Source organism: Oncorhynchus kisutch, linkage group LG30 (assembly GCF_002021735.2).
Source record: "Oncorhynchus kisutch isolate 150728-3 linkage group LG30, Okis_V2, whole genome shotgun sequence".
Taxonomy (NCBI): Eukaryota; Metazoa; Chordata; class Actinopteri; order Salmoniformes; family Salmonidae; genus Oncorhynchus; species Oncorhynchus kisutch.
The window spans coordinates 5,988,724-6,004,352 of record NC_034203.2 but is presented as its reverse complement, the minus strand read 5'-3'; the positions used below and the strand labels follow the sequence as shown (position 1 = coordinate 6,004,352).

The 15,629-nt window shown below is 41.4% G+C and overlaps 1 protein-coding gene across 18 annotated transcripts in view; it reads left to right on the top strand.

Moving 5' to 3' along the window:
* dlg1b (discs large MAGUK scaffold protein 1b) overlaps positions 1–15,629 on the top strand; it is a 242,222-nt gene that overhangs the window by 16,915 nt on the left and 209,678 nt on the right. For all 18 annotated transcript variants that reach the window (XM_020467259.2, XM_031810895.1, XM_031810894.1 and 15 more), the window contains exon 3: positions 853–1,016. In XM_020467259.2, the coding sequence (XP_020322848.1) occupies positions 853–1,016 (164 nt within the window). The remainder of the gene's footprint in view (positions 1–852; positions 1,017–15,629) is intronic.

Genomic DNA, 15,629 nt, shown 5'->3' with positions numbered 1-15,629 from the left:
AGTAATGACCAGCATCAGAGCTTGGAGAAGCCTAATTACTACGGTGACTAAACGGTCATGTGGAATTTGACTGCCGGCTACACGAGATTTGTATAACGCTTCCGAAATGTTTGTCATGGAAGGCACACAGAGAATTTTACACAGGGTTGTGTCTCTTGCTAAGTTCAGTTGTTGCTCAGACAAGAATAAGCAACTGACCTCTGCCATGCCTGAGTGTAACCCAATGAAAGTTGTAACAGCTGTTCATGTCCTTTACAGCCCCTCCCCTTCCAAGCTCACTGCAGCTACCTTGTCTATCTTGGGTGGTTCATTCCAGTTTACGTAACTATTTATAACATACAACAACACTGGTAATCAACTCCAGTTTAGGACTGGTAATCATGTCAGTTCCTTTCCTCAGAATGTCAGTCTGAATATGCCTACAGCTATGGCAGGATTCCTGGCGGATGTTCCTGGAGATCATAATTTTAAACTGACTGCTGACCCCAGCCTACTCGGATCCTGCTTCCCAATAATTAAATTCATCTGTCAAGTTATTACACTGAGATGTATTAGTTCTCTAGCTGAGTGTATTTGGTAGCACTTGTTCTCTCTCATTGAGTTGCCATATTACTGAAGACATGGCTGTTGTGAGGTGTAATGAGCCAAAAGGTTGATGCAGAATAACACCAGAGGAAAGTAATAGTACAACACAGACTAACAGAGTAATGAATGCCAGCATAAACACATCACACACTTGTCCTTTTCTTCTAATATGTTTTAAAAACAACTTTGTTTTGAATAGTCTTTTTTTCTGTCCAAATAAGCAAACTAAATAAATGTAACTAAACTGTCTCTCCTGTCTTGCTTCAGATATCCAGGAATTTTACGAAGTGACCTTATTGGATAATCAGAAATGTGTGGAGTCCCCGAAGACGGCGGAGCCCATGCTGCCGGTCAACCTGTGGGATTTCTCTAGCCTCAAAAGCACAACGGTGACCTCAAACACTCTGCCAAGCCTTAGCACCAGCATAGAGGTAAGAGGGGACGATTCATGGTCAGCGATGGTATATAGAGTATGTAGCATCATGGGTCACTTGGGGATAAGAAATGTGGAATTGTTTTTGTTTGTATTTTGTAAAGGGCCCTTGCCCCCCATCTCATGTCAGGGAGGTGCTTCACATGTGAAATAGAGGAATTGCCCTTCATCTAACAGAATTACACTTTAACTCAGAATTATTTACTTTAAAATGCATGCCAAACAAAACATTTATTTCACAATGGCACATTTTAATGGAAGAGCTGTGCAGATGCAAACAATTACAGTAAAAACACTTTTTTTGTGTGACCATGTGTTTCTAAAACTCTTAAATATATGCTCCGAATTAAGTTTCATAATGTCTGCTGAACATGACACCTTACCTCTAGCGTCGAGCAATCCCCTATCCGGGAGCGTAATCATAGCCTCAAGCTCATTACCATAACGCAACGTTTCCTATTCATGAAAATCGCAAATGAAATGAAATCAATATATTGAAACACAAGCTTAGCCTTTTGTTAACAACACTGTCATCTCAGATTTTCTAAATATGCTTTTCAACCAAAGCTACACAAGCATTTGTGTAAGAGTATTGATAGCTAGCATAGCATTAAGCCTAGCATTCAGCAGGCAACATTTTCACAAAAACAAGAAAAGCATTCAAATAAAATCATTTACCTTTGAAGAACTTCGGGTGTTTTCAATGAGGAGACTCTCAGTTAGATAGCAAATGTTCAGTTTATCCCAAAATATTATTTGTGTAGATGAAATAGCTCCGTTTTGTTCATCACGTTTGACTAAGAAAAAGACCGGAAAATGCAGTCACTTACAACGCCAAACTTTTTTCCATATTAGCTCCATAATATCGACAGGAACATGGCAAACGTTGTTTAGAATCAATCCTCAAGGTGTTTTTCAAATATCTATTTGATAATCTATCAGTGGTGGCAATTGGCTTCTCATCAGAAGCAAACGGAAAAATACTGCAGCTGGAGATTAAGCAATAATTGCGACGGACACCAAGCGACCACCTGGTAGATGTAGTGTCTTATGGTCAATCTTCCAAATGAAATGCCTACAAATACGTCACAATGCTACAGACACCTTGGGGAAAACGTGAAACGTAAGCTGACTCCTAGCTCCTTCACAGCCATATAAGGAGTCATTGCCATGAGGCGGTTTCAAAAAATGCGGTACTTCCTAATTGAATTTTTATCTGTTTTTTTCTGTAACATCAGTTCTGTGGCACTCACAGACTATCTTTGCAGTTTTGGAAACGTCAGTGTTTTCTTTCCAAAGCTGTCAATTATATGCATAGTCGAGCATCTTTTCGTGACAAAATATCTTGTTTAAAACTGGAATGTTTTTCATCCAAAAATTTAAATGGCGCCCCCTATATCCAAGAAGTTAGATTTTTTTGTTTGTTTTGGTTATTGATCTACAGTAGGTGAAGTGTGTTTACATCCGGTTCTGGAATTACGGTAACCAGAAGGGTCCCTAATCTGTACTACACAGAGATGCTTAATTATGGATATCTGTATCATTCCCTTTGTGGTGAAAGTCAAAGTTCCAAAAGCTGTATGAGATCATAGAAAATATTTTGCTGTGGCTCTTACATGCTGACCAGACCGGACACGTCGCATGCGCGAGCAATGCAAAATACATTTAGAAATCATGTTATTGAATTATTGCACCCACACAGCTCGCACGCGCCAACAATTGTCAGCGATGCCAAGGGCTAAAATAGAACTCCTTTCTATTTCTGATGCAGATCATGCTGAATGTCTTGCCTCTCCCATCTCCTAATTTGTTTATAGAAGCAGGTACCCACGTGCCATCCTCATTGGTTATACCCACGTGGGTGATTGAAAGACAATGTTTTGCCGGTTGTCGTGGTAAATGTAGTTGCCAATCACCATATAATTTCTAAGATGAAAAAATTGGCCGTTTTATGTGTGGATTAATTGTCGGAGTAGAATACCTTGTGCATTTCAGGTAAAATAACTCGATGTTTATATCCCAGGACAAATTAGCTAGCAACAGCAAGCTAGCTAAATAGGACAAATTAGCTAGCAAATTCAAGCTAGCTAGCTAAATTCCATACATGTTTAATGCTTTTCGACCTGTCCCCAAATTAATGTCATTGTTTCAGTTTGTTTTGATATTTTAACCTGCGTGTCGTGATCACGATTGGTGTAGGGGGACAAAATAAATGTATGCACGATAGCGCAAGATGGCGCACATGCGCAGCCGGTTTGGGTTCCGTGTTATGTGGATGATACAAATATTTGTTGGTCTGATGTGATTTATAAGGAGCATCCAGATGCTGCACTTGATTCATTTTTTAAAATGGCTTTTTCCAATTATTGATAAACATGCACCTGTTAATTAAGAAACAGACTGTTAGAACTGTGAAGTCTCCATGGACTGATGAGTGGAAAAACTATATGGTTGAAAGAGATGGGTCAAAAGGAGTGGCTAATAAGGTTGGCTGCAGATCTGACTGGCTTACTGACTGCCAATTGAGAAATTGTGACTAAACACAAAAATAACTATTATGAAGCCAAGATCAATGATATAAAGAATGATGGAAAATAATGTTGGAGTACTTTAAATGAAATTATGGGCAGAAAGACATTCAACTCCCTCTTCATTGAATCCGATGCTTATTCATCACAACCATTCGACGTTGGCAATTATTTATGATTACTTCATTGGCAAATGAATTCCATTGCAAAACTACCATTCCAGTATTTTACTTGCTATATTGTATTTACTTTGCCATCATGGCCTTTTTTGCCTTTACCTCCCTTCTCACCTAATTTGCTCACATTGTATATAGACTTGTTTATACTGCATTATTGACTGTATGTTTGTTTTTATTCCATGTGTAACTCTGTGTCGTTTTATCTGTCGAACTGCTTTGCTTTATCTTGGCCAGGTCGCAATTGTAAATGAGAACTTGTTCTCAACTTGCCTACCTGGTTAAATAAAGGTAAAATAAAATAAAATAAATAAATTGGCAAAGTGGGCGAACTGAGGCAGGACATGCCAACAAACTGAGCTATCGTACTCAAGCATAAATCATAATGTAAGAAATGCATTGAAAGTTAGTATGGGAGAGGTGGATTTTTTTTAAATCGATCAATAATGATAAACCTCTTGGCATTGACAATTTACATGGAAAGCTGCTGAGGACGGTAGCTGACTCTAGAGCCATTCCAATCTCATATCTTTAGAGGAAAGTCTTTTGTCCTCAGGCTTGAGAAGCCAGTCATTTCGCTACCCAAGAGTGGTAAAGGGGCCTTTACTGTTTCTAACAACATACCTATCAGCTTGCTGCCAGCTCTTACCAAACTGTTAGAAAAAACAATGACCAAATACAAATGCTATTTCTCTGTAAACAAATCAAGACTTTCAGCGTGCTTATAGAGAAGGGCACTCGACATGTACTGCACTGACACAAATGACTGACTGTTAATAGGAAATTGATAAGAAGATTGAGCTGTGCTATTAGATTTTAGTGCAGCATTTGATATTATTGACCATAACCTGTTCAGAACTGATGTTATGGCTTTTCAAGCGGATGTGGATTCAGAGGTATCCATCTAATAGAACTGAGGGTCTTCTTTAATGGAAGCTTCTCTAATGTAAAACATGTAAAGTGTGCTGTTCCGCAGGGCAGCTCTCGGCCCTCTCTCTACTCTTGTTTTTTATTTTTACCATTGACTTGCCACTGGCATTAAACAGCATGTGTGTCCATGTATGCTGATTCAACCATATACTCATCAGCAACCACAGATTATGAAGTCACTGAAACCCTTAACAATGAGTTGCATTCTGTTTTGGAATGGATGGCCAGTAATTAACTGGTTCTGAACATCTCTAAAACTAAGAGCATTGTTTTTGGTACAAAACATTCCCTAAGTTCTAGATCTCAGCTGAATCTGGTAATGAATGGTGTGGCTGTTGAACAAGTTGAGACTAAATTACTTGGCGTTACCTTAGATTGTGAACTGTCATGGTCAACATTTATAGATTCAACGGTTGTAAAGATGGGGAGAGGTCTGTCTGTAATATGGAGATGCTCTTCTTTTTTGACACCGCACTCCAAAAGCAAGTCCTGCAGACTATAGTCTTGTCTTGATTATTGTCCAGTCGGGTGCTGGAAGGAAAGACCTAGTTAAGCTGAAGCTGTCCCAGAACAGAGCGGCACGCCTTGCTCTTCATTGTAATCGGAGGCCTTAATATAAATACTATGCCAGACTCTCTTGGGTTAGAGTTGAGGGTGGACTTACTGAATCACTTATTTTTATAAGAAACAATGTGTTATATTCCAAATTGTTTGCCTAGTCAACTTACACACAGCTTTGACACACGCTTACCCCACCAGACATGCCACCAGGAGTCTTCTCAAAATCCCCAAATACACAGTGTACAGTATTGTATAGAGCCATTATTGCATGAACTCCGTTCTGTCATATATTGCTCAAATGTACAGCAAACCTGGTTCCAAACCGATAAAGCAACACCTCATGGCGCAACGCCTCTCCACTAGATAGTTTGTATGTATAGATATGTAGGCTACGTGTGCCTTTAATTTTTTGTGTGATTTAAACTCAAAAGATAAACGTCCTCCCACTGTCAACTGTTTATTTTCAGCAAACTTAACGTGTAAATATTTGTATGAACATAAGATTCAACAACTGAGACAAACTGAAGTTCCACAGACGTGACTAGCATGAATTGAATAATGTGTCCCTGAACGGGGGTGTAAAAATCTAAAGTAAATCAGTATCTGGTGTGGCCACCAGCTGCATTAAATACTGCAGTGCATCTCCTTCTCATGAACTGCACCAGATTTGCCAGTTCTTGCTGTGAGATGTTACCCCACTATTCCACCAAGGCACCTGCAAGTTCCCAGACATTTCTGGGGGGAATGGCCCAAGCCCTCACCCTCCGATCCAACAGATCCCAGACGTGCTCTATGGGATTGCGATCCGGGCTCTTCGCTGGCCATGGCAGAACACTGACATCATATCTTGCAGGATATCACACACAGAACGAGCAGTATGGCTGGTGGCATTGTCATGCTGGAGGGTCATGTCAGGATGAGCTTGCAGGAAGGGTACCACATGAGGGAGGAGGGTGTCTTCCCTATAACACACAGCGTTGAGATTGCTAATGACAACAAGCTCATTCCGATGATGCTGTGACACACCACCCCCAGACCATGACTGACCATCCACCTCCAAATCGATCCTGCTCCAGAGTACAGGCCTCGTTCATTCTTTTGACCACCAACGCGAACCCGACCATCACCCCAGTGAGACACAACCGCGACTCGTCAGTGAAGAGCACTTTTTTGCCAGTCCTGTGTGGTCCAGCGACTGTGGGTTTGTGTCCGTAGGCGACGTTGTTGCTGGTGATGTCTGGTGAGGACCTGCCTTACAACAGGTATACAAGCCCTCGGTCCAGCCTCTTTCAGCCTATTGCGGACAGTTTTAGCACTGATGGAGGGATTGTGCATTCTTGGTGTAACTCGGGCAGTTATTGTCATCCTGTACCTGTCCTACAGGTGTGATGTTCGGATGTACCGATCCTGTGCAGGTGTCTCCCTGTAGCGCTGTCTTAGGCGTCTCACAAGTACGGTCATTGCAATTTATTACCCTGGCAACATCTGCAGTGCCTCCTTGCAGCACGTTCACGCAGATGAGCAGGGACCCTGGGCATCTTTGTTTTGGCGTTTTTCAGAGTCCATAGAAAGGCCTCTTTAGTGTCTTAAGTTTTCATAAACTCTTTGCGATGAAGATACAGTTGAAGTCGAAAGTTTACATACACTTAGGTTGGAGTCATTAAAACTCGTTTCTCAACCACTCCACACATTTCTTGTTAACTACTTATGGTCTAGGGGACGGTTGCGTCCACTTGGGCAAAAAACAGGGAAAATGCAGCGCGGCCAAAAGAAAAAATTATATAAAAATCTAACTTTCATTTAATCACACATGTAAGATATTTAGACTAGAACATGTGTTCATTTGCATCACTGTCAATGACGTACTTTATTTTGAAGGCTATCCACAAAGTCCACTATTGCGGCAAATCCTTATTGTGGCTAGCGTCACAGATGGGTCCAACCACCACAAATAAGAACTGTCTTATAAATTAGGGTTATTTTAGATGACACCTAGCTATATAGTTAGCTAGCTAACTATAGCTACTGAAACAGATTGTCATTTTGCTTTGTTTTTGGGGAAGAACATTGTTTGCATCCATTTTTTTTTGTACCAGCACTGTAGGTGAGCAAGACAACTTTACCAGCATCATAGCATGCGTATCAATGAATCGTTGTAACATATGAAATACAAGTGATAGTGTAACTGTAAAATTGTATAAACGCATTCAATGATTGTGACGTACAGTCATATTCAGGTCCTGATTAGTCAACAAGCTTATTTGACATGTCAAATAGTGTTATTTGACACGTATCTTTTTTGACATGTAAAGAACCAAACGGCATTCCATAGAAATACTGGTTGAGAATGAAATGACTGAACAATGAAACAGCACAGCAAGTTATTGAAAGAAATGGGTTTTTACTGGTAATAGGGATATACGTAAATGCCAACAACATAACTGTTTGGTTAGTGTGGTGTGTGTGTAACCTTTATTTCACTAGGCAAGTCGGTTAAGAATATATTCTTATTTACAATGATGGCCTAACCCTGGCGACACTGGGCCAATTGTGTTCCGCCCTATGGGACTCCCAATCACGGTTGGATGTGATAGTCTGGATTCGAACCATGGACTGTAGTAACGCCTCTTGCGCTGAGATGCAGTGCCTTAGACCTCTGCGTGTGTGTGTTAGCTATTTAACTGTACTAAAATGCATTAAAAGGCCACAAATTAATTATCGGGATGTTTTTTTTGTAAAGGTAAATATCGGATATTGGTATCGGCCAAAAATGTCATATCGACATCACTAGTTTGAACACTTTCCCATTGCACTGTATGTGACCAACATAGATATTTGTATTCTAAGGTGTGACATTCATAGATCAGGGTCTAATGAATTTATTACAATTGACTGATTTCCTTATGAACTGTAACTCAGTTAAAATCTTAAATTGTAGCATGTTGCCTTTTAAATTTTTGTTCAGTGTACAATGTTGATCCATCCAGTTTTCTCCCATCACAGCCATTAAACTCTGTTTTTAAAGTCACCATTGGCCTCAAGGTGAAATCTCTGCGCGCTTTCCTTCCTCGCCGGCAACGGAGTTATGAAGGACGCCTGTATCTTTGTATTGACTGGGTGTATTGATACAACATCAAATGTGTAATTAATAACTTCACTATGCTCAAAGGGTAATTCAATTTCTGCTTTTTTCTCACGGCTTATACAGGTGTATAAAGCTCTTAGACTTAGACAGGCGCACAGCTGTAATAACTGCACAATTTGATTCTAACGTATTGACTCGGGTGAGATTTCTGTCTTTAATTTACTATAAATTGGCAAATTTTAATCACTGTCATTATGGGTTATTGTGTGGAAAAAAAATCTAGCTGTAATGCAACAAAATTGTGGATTAAGTCGAGGATTATGAATACTTTCAGAAGGTACTGTAGATCCAAAAGTTAGTTGACACTGCTTTTGGACCAGATTTCCCAGCATTGACGTGAATGTTGTGATTTTTAGTGGTTTTTAGTGGTGTTTTGGTTTCAGAAATATTTGTTTTGGGTTAGTGTTTCAAAAAGTTTTTGCACCATCATGCTTTGCTTTGAGAAGCCTTATTCAAATGAATTTCAACAACCCTGCTTTGAAAATGGAGGCACACTAGTCACAGAATCCTACAAACATGAAATATTTATCAGTTTGCTGCATTTCAAGGCACAGTACTTCTCTGCCATTCTGTCTCTTCTCCCCCTGACCTGCCCTGCCCTCTTTCAGAACATACTGTGCCTTATCCACCAGGAGGTACCTTCTGAGTGACATCTTATAGCTATGTCATCTATCACTAGAGTTTTAGTCTGAAACATTGTGTAATATACACCAAGGCTGTTTTGACAGCTGCTCTCTGACGTATGCGCCTCATGGTCCACCATACATGAAGATATTGGGAGAGAGCGCTCTGCATTTTTAATAGGTAACTCAGTGACTGCTGCTCGTTCACTCCTGAACTGCTTTGAGCGGGATGGGCACGGTTACTCGAATGTCCAGATATCCAAACGGATGTTAGTATTCAGACACTTATGATGTTAATATTTTTTTGTTTGTTTTGATTTTAACAATGGAAAAACCTTTTAAAAAAGATTAGTCCATGTTACATTGTTACACAGCACACCATGACATTTGAAATGCATAATCTAATAATAAAACAAACTTTAGAATGTAATGTTTGTTTGGCGCTACTGCTGCTTCAGGCATCCTGCTGCTTTGACAGTCCATTGCACGCTGTGGACACACATTAGTGATTGTTTAATTTTCTCTCATGAGTTGGCTTTTACATGAAAAGGCATTTCACTATCATAGCACATTTAGCCCTTTTATTTTAATTTTATTTATTTTACCTTTATTTAACCAGGTAGGCAAGTTGAGAACAAGTCCCTCTGGTCAGCCTGACAACTGAATGCTTTTCCCCACTTCAAATGGCCAAATACTACCGGAATAGCACCCTGAAAACGGTGCACTGTCTGCTGTTATGGCATTTTGCGTCATTGATTGGTCAGTAGAGTAGAGCAAATATATTATTGCAGAGGCACAAATCTGATTTGATCACCTGCCTGACAGACTGGTTTCTGAGTTTTAAAAAAGCTGTTCCTTTCTCATCTTGTCTGTGTGGCATGTTAGGTAATATTAATCTTCACATGCTTTTCTCCTGAGAATAATCTACAAATGGATTGAACCTGACAGATCTGTCTCTGTACTCTGTACTGGTACCCCCTATATATAGCCTCGGTTGTTATTTTACTGCTGCTTTAATCGTTTGCAACTTCTATTTTCTGTTTTTTACTTAATGTTTGAACTCATGAGACAATACAGCCACATTACCATAACTCTGTTAATACGAGGCTCCGTTATGAGATTTGCATCTAATTATTGTATAAAATGAACGAGTAGAGATGAAACTGAAATTATGTAATGTGATTTTAAACTGTTTAATGAAAAAGAACATTGATTTGAGATTGATCTGGCATCATGGGGCAGCCCTTTCCCACATTCCTGAATAAAACCCCCACCTGGAGAAATCATCTTCAGACCATGCGTACCTCGATTACCGAGAGGGATATGGTTTGAGCTCAGACCATGCATTCCTCTGTCAGCTGAGCGAACTAAGGTTGTAACAGTTGTTGAATTCCTAACCAAACCACGTGGAGTATTGGCTACACTGGTGGATATGGTCAAACTCAAACTATCGATACCGACAGAATAAGAGCTAATCTTCGATACTAATTACTAGTCTGCAGCTAGAATTTGTCTACCGGGAATGTGAAGACCGACAACCACTGAAACATCTATTCTATAAGAACATGAATGGGACTCTGAAGTATCCCTTCTAACCACGAAAGACTCCAGGGATGCAACGTTCAACTGAACTTTCCAACAGAGATCACACCGACACACTGAGCATAAATGTATACACTGCTCAAAAAAATAAAGGGAACCCTTAAACAACACAATGTAACTCCAAGTCAATCACACTTCTGTGAAATCAAACTGTCCACTTAGGAAGCGAACACTGATTGACAAAGTCCACATGCTGTTGTGCAAATGGAATTAGACAACAGGTGGAAGTTATAGGCAATTAGCAAGACACCCCCAATAAAGGAGTGGTTCTGCAGGTGGGGACCACAGCCCACTACTCAGTTCCTATGCTTCCAGGCTGATGTTTTGGTCACTTGAATGCTAGCGGTGCTTTCACTCTAGTGGTAGCATGAAACGGAGTCTACAACCCACACAAGTGGCTCAGGTACCAGGAGACAGGCCAGTAGATCAGGCGACGTGGAGGAGGCCGTAGGAGGGCAACAACCCAGCAGCAGGACCGCTACTTCCGCCTTTGTGCAAGGAGGAGCAGGAGGAGCACTGCCAGAGCCCTGCACAATGACCTCCAGCAGGCCACAAATGTGCATGTCTGCTCAAACGGTTAGAAACAGACTCCATGAGGGTGGTATGAGGGCCCGACGTCCACAGGTGGGAGTTGTGCTTACAGCCCAACACCGTGCAGGACGTTTGGCATTTGCCAGAGAGAACCAAGATTGGCACATTCGCCACTGGCGCTGGTGCTCTTCACAGATGAAAGCAGGTTCACACAGAGCACGTGTTCTGCTGCCTACAACATCCTCCAGCATGACCGGTTTGGCGGCGGGTCAGTCATGGTGTGGGGTGGCATTTCTTTGGGGGACCGCACAGCCCTCCATGTCCTCGCCAGAGGTAGCCTGACTGCCATTAGGTACCGAGATGAGATCCTCAGACCCCTTGTTACACCATATGCTGGTGCGGTTGTCCCTGGGTACCTCCTAATGCAAGACAATGCTAGACCTCATGTGGCTGGTGTATGTCAGCAGTTCCTGCAAGAGGAAGGCATTGATGCTATGGACTGGCCCGCCCGTTCCCCAGACCTGAATCCAATTGAGCACATCTGGGACATAATATCTCGCTCCATCCACCAACCACAGCTTGCACCACAGACTGTCCAGGAGTTGGCGGATGCTTTAGTCCAGGTCTGGGAGGAGATACCTCAGGAGACCATCCGCCACCTCATCAGGAGCATGCCCAGGCGTTGTAGGGAGGTCATACAGGCACGTGGAGGCCACACACACTACTGAGCCTAATTTTGACTTGTTTTAAGGACATTACATCAAAGTTAAATCAGCCTGTAGTGTGGTTTTCCACTTTAATTTTGTGTGACTCCAAATCCAGACCTCCATGGGTTGATTTAATTTGATTTCCATTGATCATTATTGTAATTTTGTCAGCACATTCAACTTTGTAAAGAATAAAGTATTTAAGAATGTTTCATTCATTCAGATCTAGGATGTGTTATTTTAGTGTTCCCTTTATTTTTTTGAGCAGTGTATATTCATGGCAATTTTTCCTGAATGAGTGAGCGTTCATGTGCAAAGGATTAGTATTTTTATCAATCAACTTTTGTGTTCTCGCCCTTTTTCTACCAAGCTGTCATATCGATTTAAGCCACTAGGGCAAATCCCCTATCATTTCCAAACCTGCTGTTTGTTTGTTTATGCATTTCTGTGATTATTTAGTTAGTAAATAAACGATTAAGACAATTGATGTATGGATGATTCATAGTTGGGGCGGCAGGGTAGCCTAGTGTTGGACTAGTAACTGAAAGGTTGCAAGTTCAAATCCCCGAGCTGACAAGGTACAAATCTGTCGTTCTGCCCCTGAACAGGCAGTTCATCCACTGTTCCTAGGCCGTCATTGAAAGTAAGAATTTGTTCTTAACTGACTTGCCTAGTTAAATAAAAGTTTAAAAAAATAAATAGTGAAGACTGGGTTCGTGTAGATAACAATTTACGACGTTTGGAATGAGACTAACTTGAGGTAAAGAATAATAAATTAATTAGACTTATTGATCAGATATTAAAATATCTGAAAAGGTATATTAGGAAAATTTAATTTTAATCTGAAGATTTATCTTGGTGCCCCGACATCCTAGTTAATTACGTTTACATGATTAGTTTAATCACGTAATAATAATTACAGAAAATTATTTGATAAAATAAGTCTTCCCTTTAATGATGCCAAAGACAAGACACCATATTCAAAGGGGAATAACCCTAGACCAAAACGGTTACAGACCTATATCTATCCTACCCTGCCTTTCTAAAGCCTTCGAAAGCAAAGTTAGTGGATCACCGACCATTTCGAATCCCACCGTACCTTCTCCGCTATGCAATCTGGTTTCCGAGCTGGTCTAGGGTGCACCTCAGCCACGCTCAAGGTCCTAAATAATATAACCGCCATCGATAAAAGACTGTACTGTGGAGCCGTCTTCATCGACCTGGCCAAGGCTTTCAACTTTCAATCACTGCATTCTTATCGGCAGACTCAACAGCCTTGGTTTCTCAAATGACTTCTGACCTGGTTTTCCAACTACTTCTCTGATAGAGATCAGTGTGTCAAATCAGAGGGCATGCTGTCTGGACCTCCTGCAGTCTCTATGGGTCTGCCACAGGGTTCAAATCTCGGGCGGACTCTTTTCTCTGTATAAATCAATGACGTCTCTTGCTGCTGGTGATGCTCTGACCCACCTCCACGCAGACGACACCATTCTGTATACGTCTGGCCCTTCTTTGGACACTTAACAAACCTCCAGATGAGCTTCAATGCCATATAACACTCCTCCCGTGGCTTCCAGGTGATCTTAAATGCAAGTCAAACTAAATGCATGCTCTTCAACCGCTGCCCACGCCCGTCTAGCATCACTACTCTGGATGGTTCGGTCTTAGAATTTGTGGACAACTACAAATACCTAGGTGTCTGGTTAGACTGTAAATTCTTCCAGACTCACATGAAGCATCTCCAATCCAAAATTAAATCTAGAATCGGCTTCCTATTTCACAACAAAGCCTCCTTCACTTACGTTGCTAAATATTACCTCGTAAAACTGACTATCCTAGACTTTGGCTATGTCATTTACAAAATAGCCTCCAAAATAGCCTCTGCTCAGACTGCATCCAATTAGCTATCACAGTGCCATCCGTTTTGTCACACAAGCCCCATATACTATCCACCAATGCGACCTGTATGCTCTCGTTGGCTGGCCCTCGCTTCATATTCGTCACCAAACCCAGTGGCTCCAGGTCATCTAAGTCTTTTCTAGGTAAAGCGCTGCCTTATCTAAGCTCACTGGTCACTATAGCAACACCCACCCATAGCACGCGCTCCAGCAGAGAAACCTCACTGGTCATCCAAAGCCAACTCCTGCTTTGGCTGCCTTTCCTTCCAGTTCTCTGCTGCCAATGACTGGAACAAATTGCAAAAATCTCAAGCTGGAGCTTACTTCCCTTACTTCTCTCTCTAACTTTATGCATCAGCTGTCAGAGCATCTTACCGATTTATTGCACTAGACCCTTTACTCTACTTTGAAGCACCTTTTTTAGCGAATACAGCATCAATTATTTTTGAGTGACACTACAAGCTTGGCACACCTGTATTTGGGGAGTTTATCCTATTCTTCTCTGCAGATCCTCTCAAGCTCTGTTAGGTTGGATGGGGAGCGTTGCTGCACACCCATTTTCAGGTCTCTCCAGAGATTTACGATCGGGTTCAAGTCTGGGCTCTGGCTGGGCCACTCAAGAAAATGTAGAGAATGTTCCCAAAGCCACTTTGTTGTCTTGGCAGTGTGCTTGGGTTTGTTGTCCTGTTGGAAGGTGAACCTTTGCCCTAGTCTGAGGTCCTGAGCGCTCTGGAGCAGGTTTTCATCAAGGATCTCTGCACTTGAATCCATTCATCTTTGCCTCGATCCTGGCTAGCCTCCCAGTCCATGCTGCTGAAAAACATGATGGTGCCACCACCATGCTTCACCGTAGGGATTGTGCCAGGTTTCCTCCAGACGTGACACTTGGCATTCAGGCCAAAAAGTTCCATCTTGGTTTCATCAGGCCAGAGAATTCTCATGGCCTGAGAGTCTAAGTGCCTTTTGGCAAACTCCAAGCGGGCTGTCGTGCCATTTACTGAGTGGCTTCTGTCTGGCCACTCTACAATAAATGCATGATTGGATGAGTTCTGCAGAAATGGAAGGCCCTCCCATCTCCACTGAGGAACTCTAGAGCTCTGTTCGAGTGATCATTGGGTTCTTGGTCACCTCCCTGACCAACGCCCTTCTCCCCCGATTGCTCAGTTTGAAGAGTCTTTGTAGTTCCAAACTTCTTCCAACCTGTTACGGCTGCTGTACCCGTACAGGGACCAACATCAGGGGAAATTTCAGTGACAACTAAAAATACAACTTAGTAACATTCTTGAAAATGCAAGTGTCTTACACCCTTCAAAAGATTAGAATCTTGGTAATCAAACTACGTTTTCCAATTTAAAATAGCTATTACAGAGAACAAATCCCATGCTTTTGTTTGAGAAGAGCAATCAAGAACAAACCATTTTCCGCCATGACAGTTTTTACACGTTTACATCTGAAGGTAAAACTATGACTTATATTCTGATATCTTGCTCTTATTTCTCTTCCTGAGTATCCTATTGATCAAATGACAAACTTTGATAAAATCCATTTTTATAGCCTAAATCTAAACATTTTGTAAACTATTTGTGCAGTGAATTCCATCTATCAATTTTTTACGGAGCATTCGGCGTGATTCGCCCCTGTAAACAATCGTTTACATAGTCATGGTGGGTTTCAGTGCATTCCACTGGATGTTTGCAACAGTCTTTTTTTGCGTGGAGAATTGACCGAAGTGAGCTGATTTGAAGACAACGATAAATGACTACCTGACGCACCAATAATTTTAGCGAAGCTTCATAGATTGACTATATTTCTGCCCAATGACTATTGATCTTCTTGAAATCTAGCTGGGTAGATAGCCAATGAGCTGAGGTAAACGCCAGTATGTAATGGTTTGGGGTTGGACCACAATT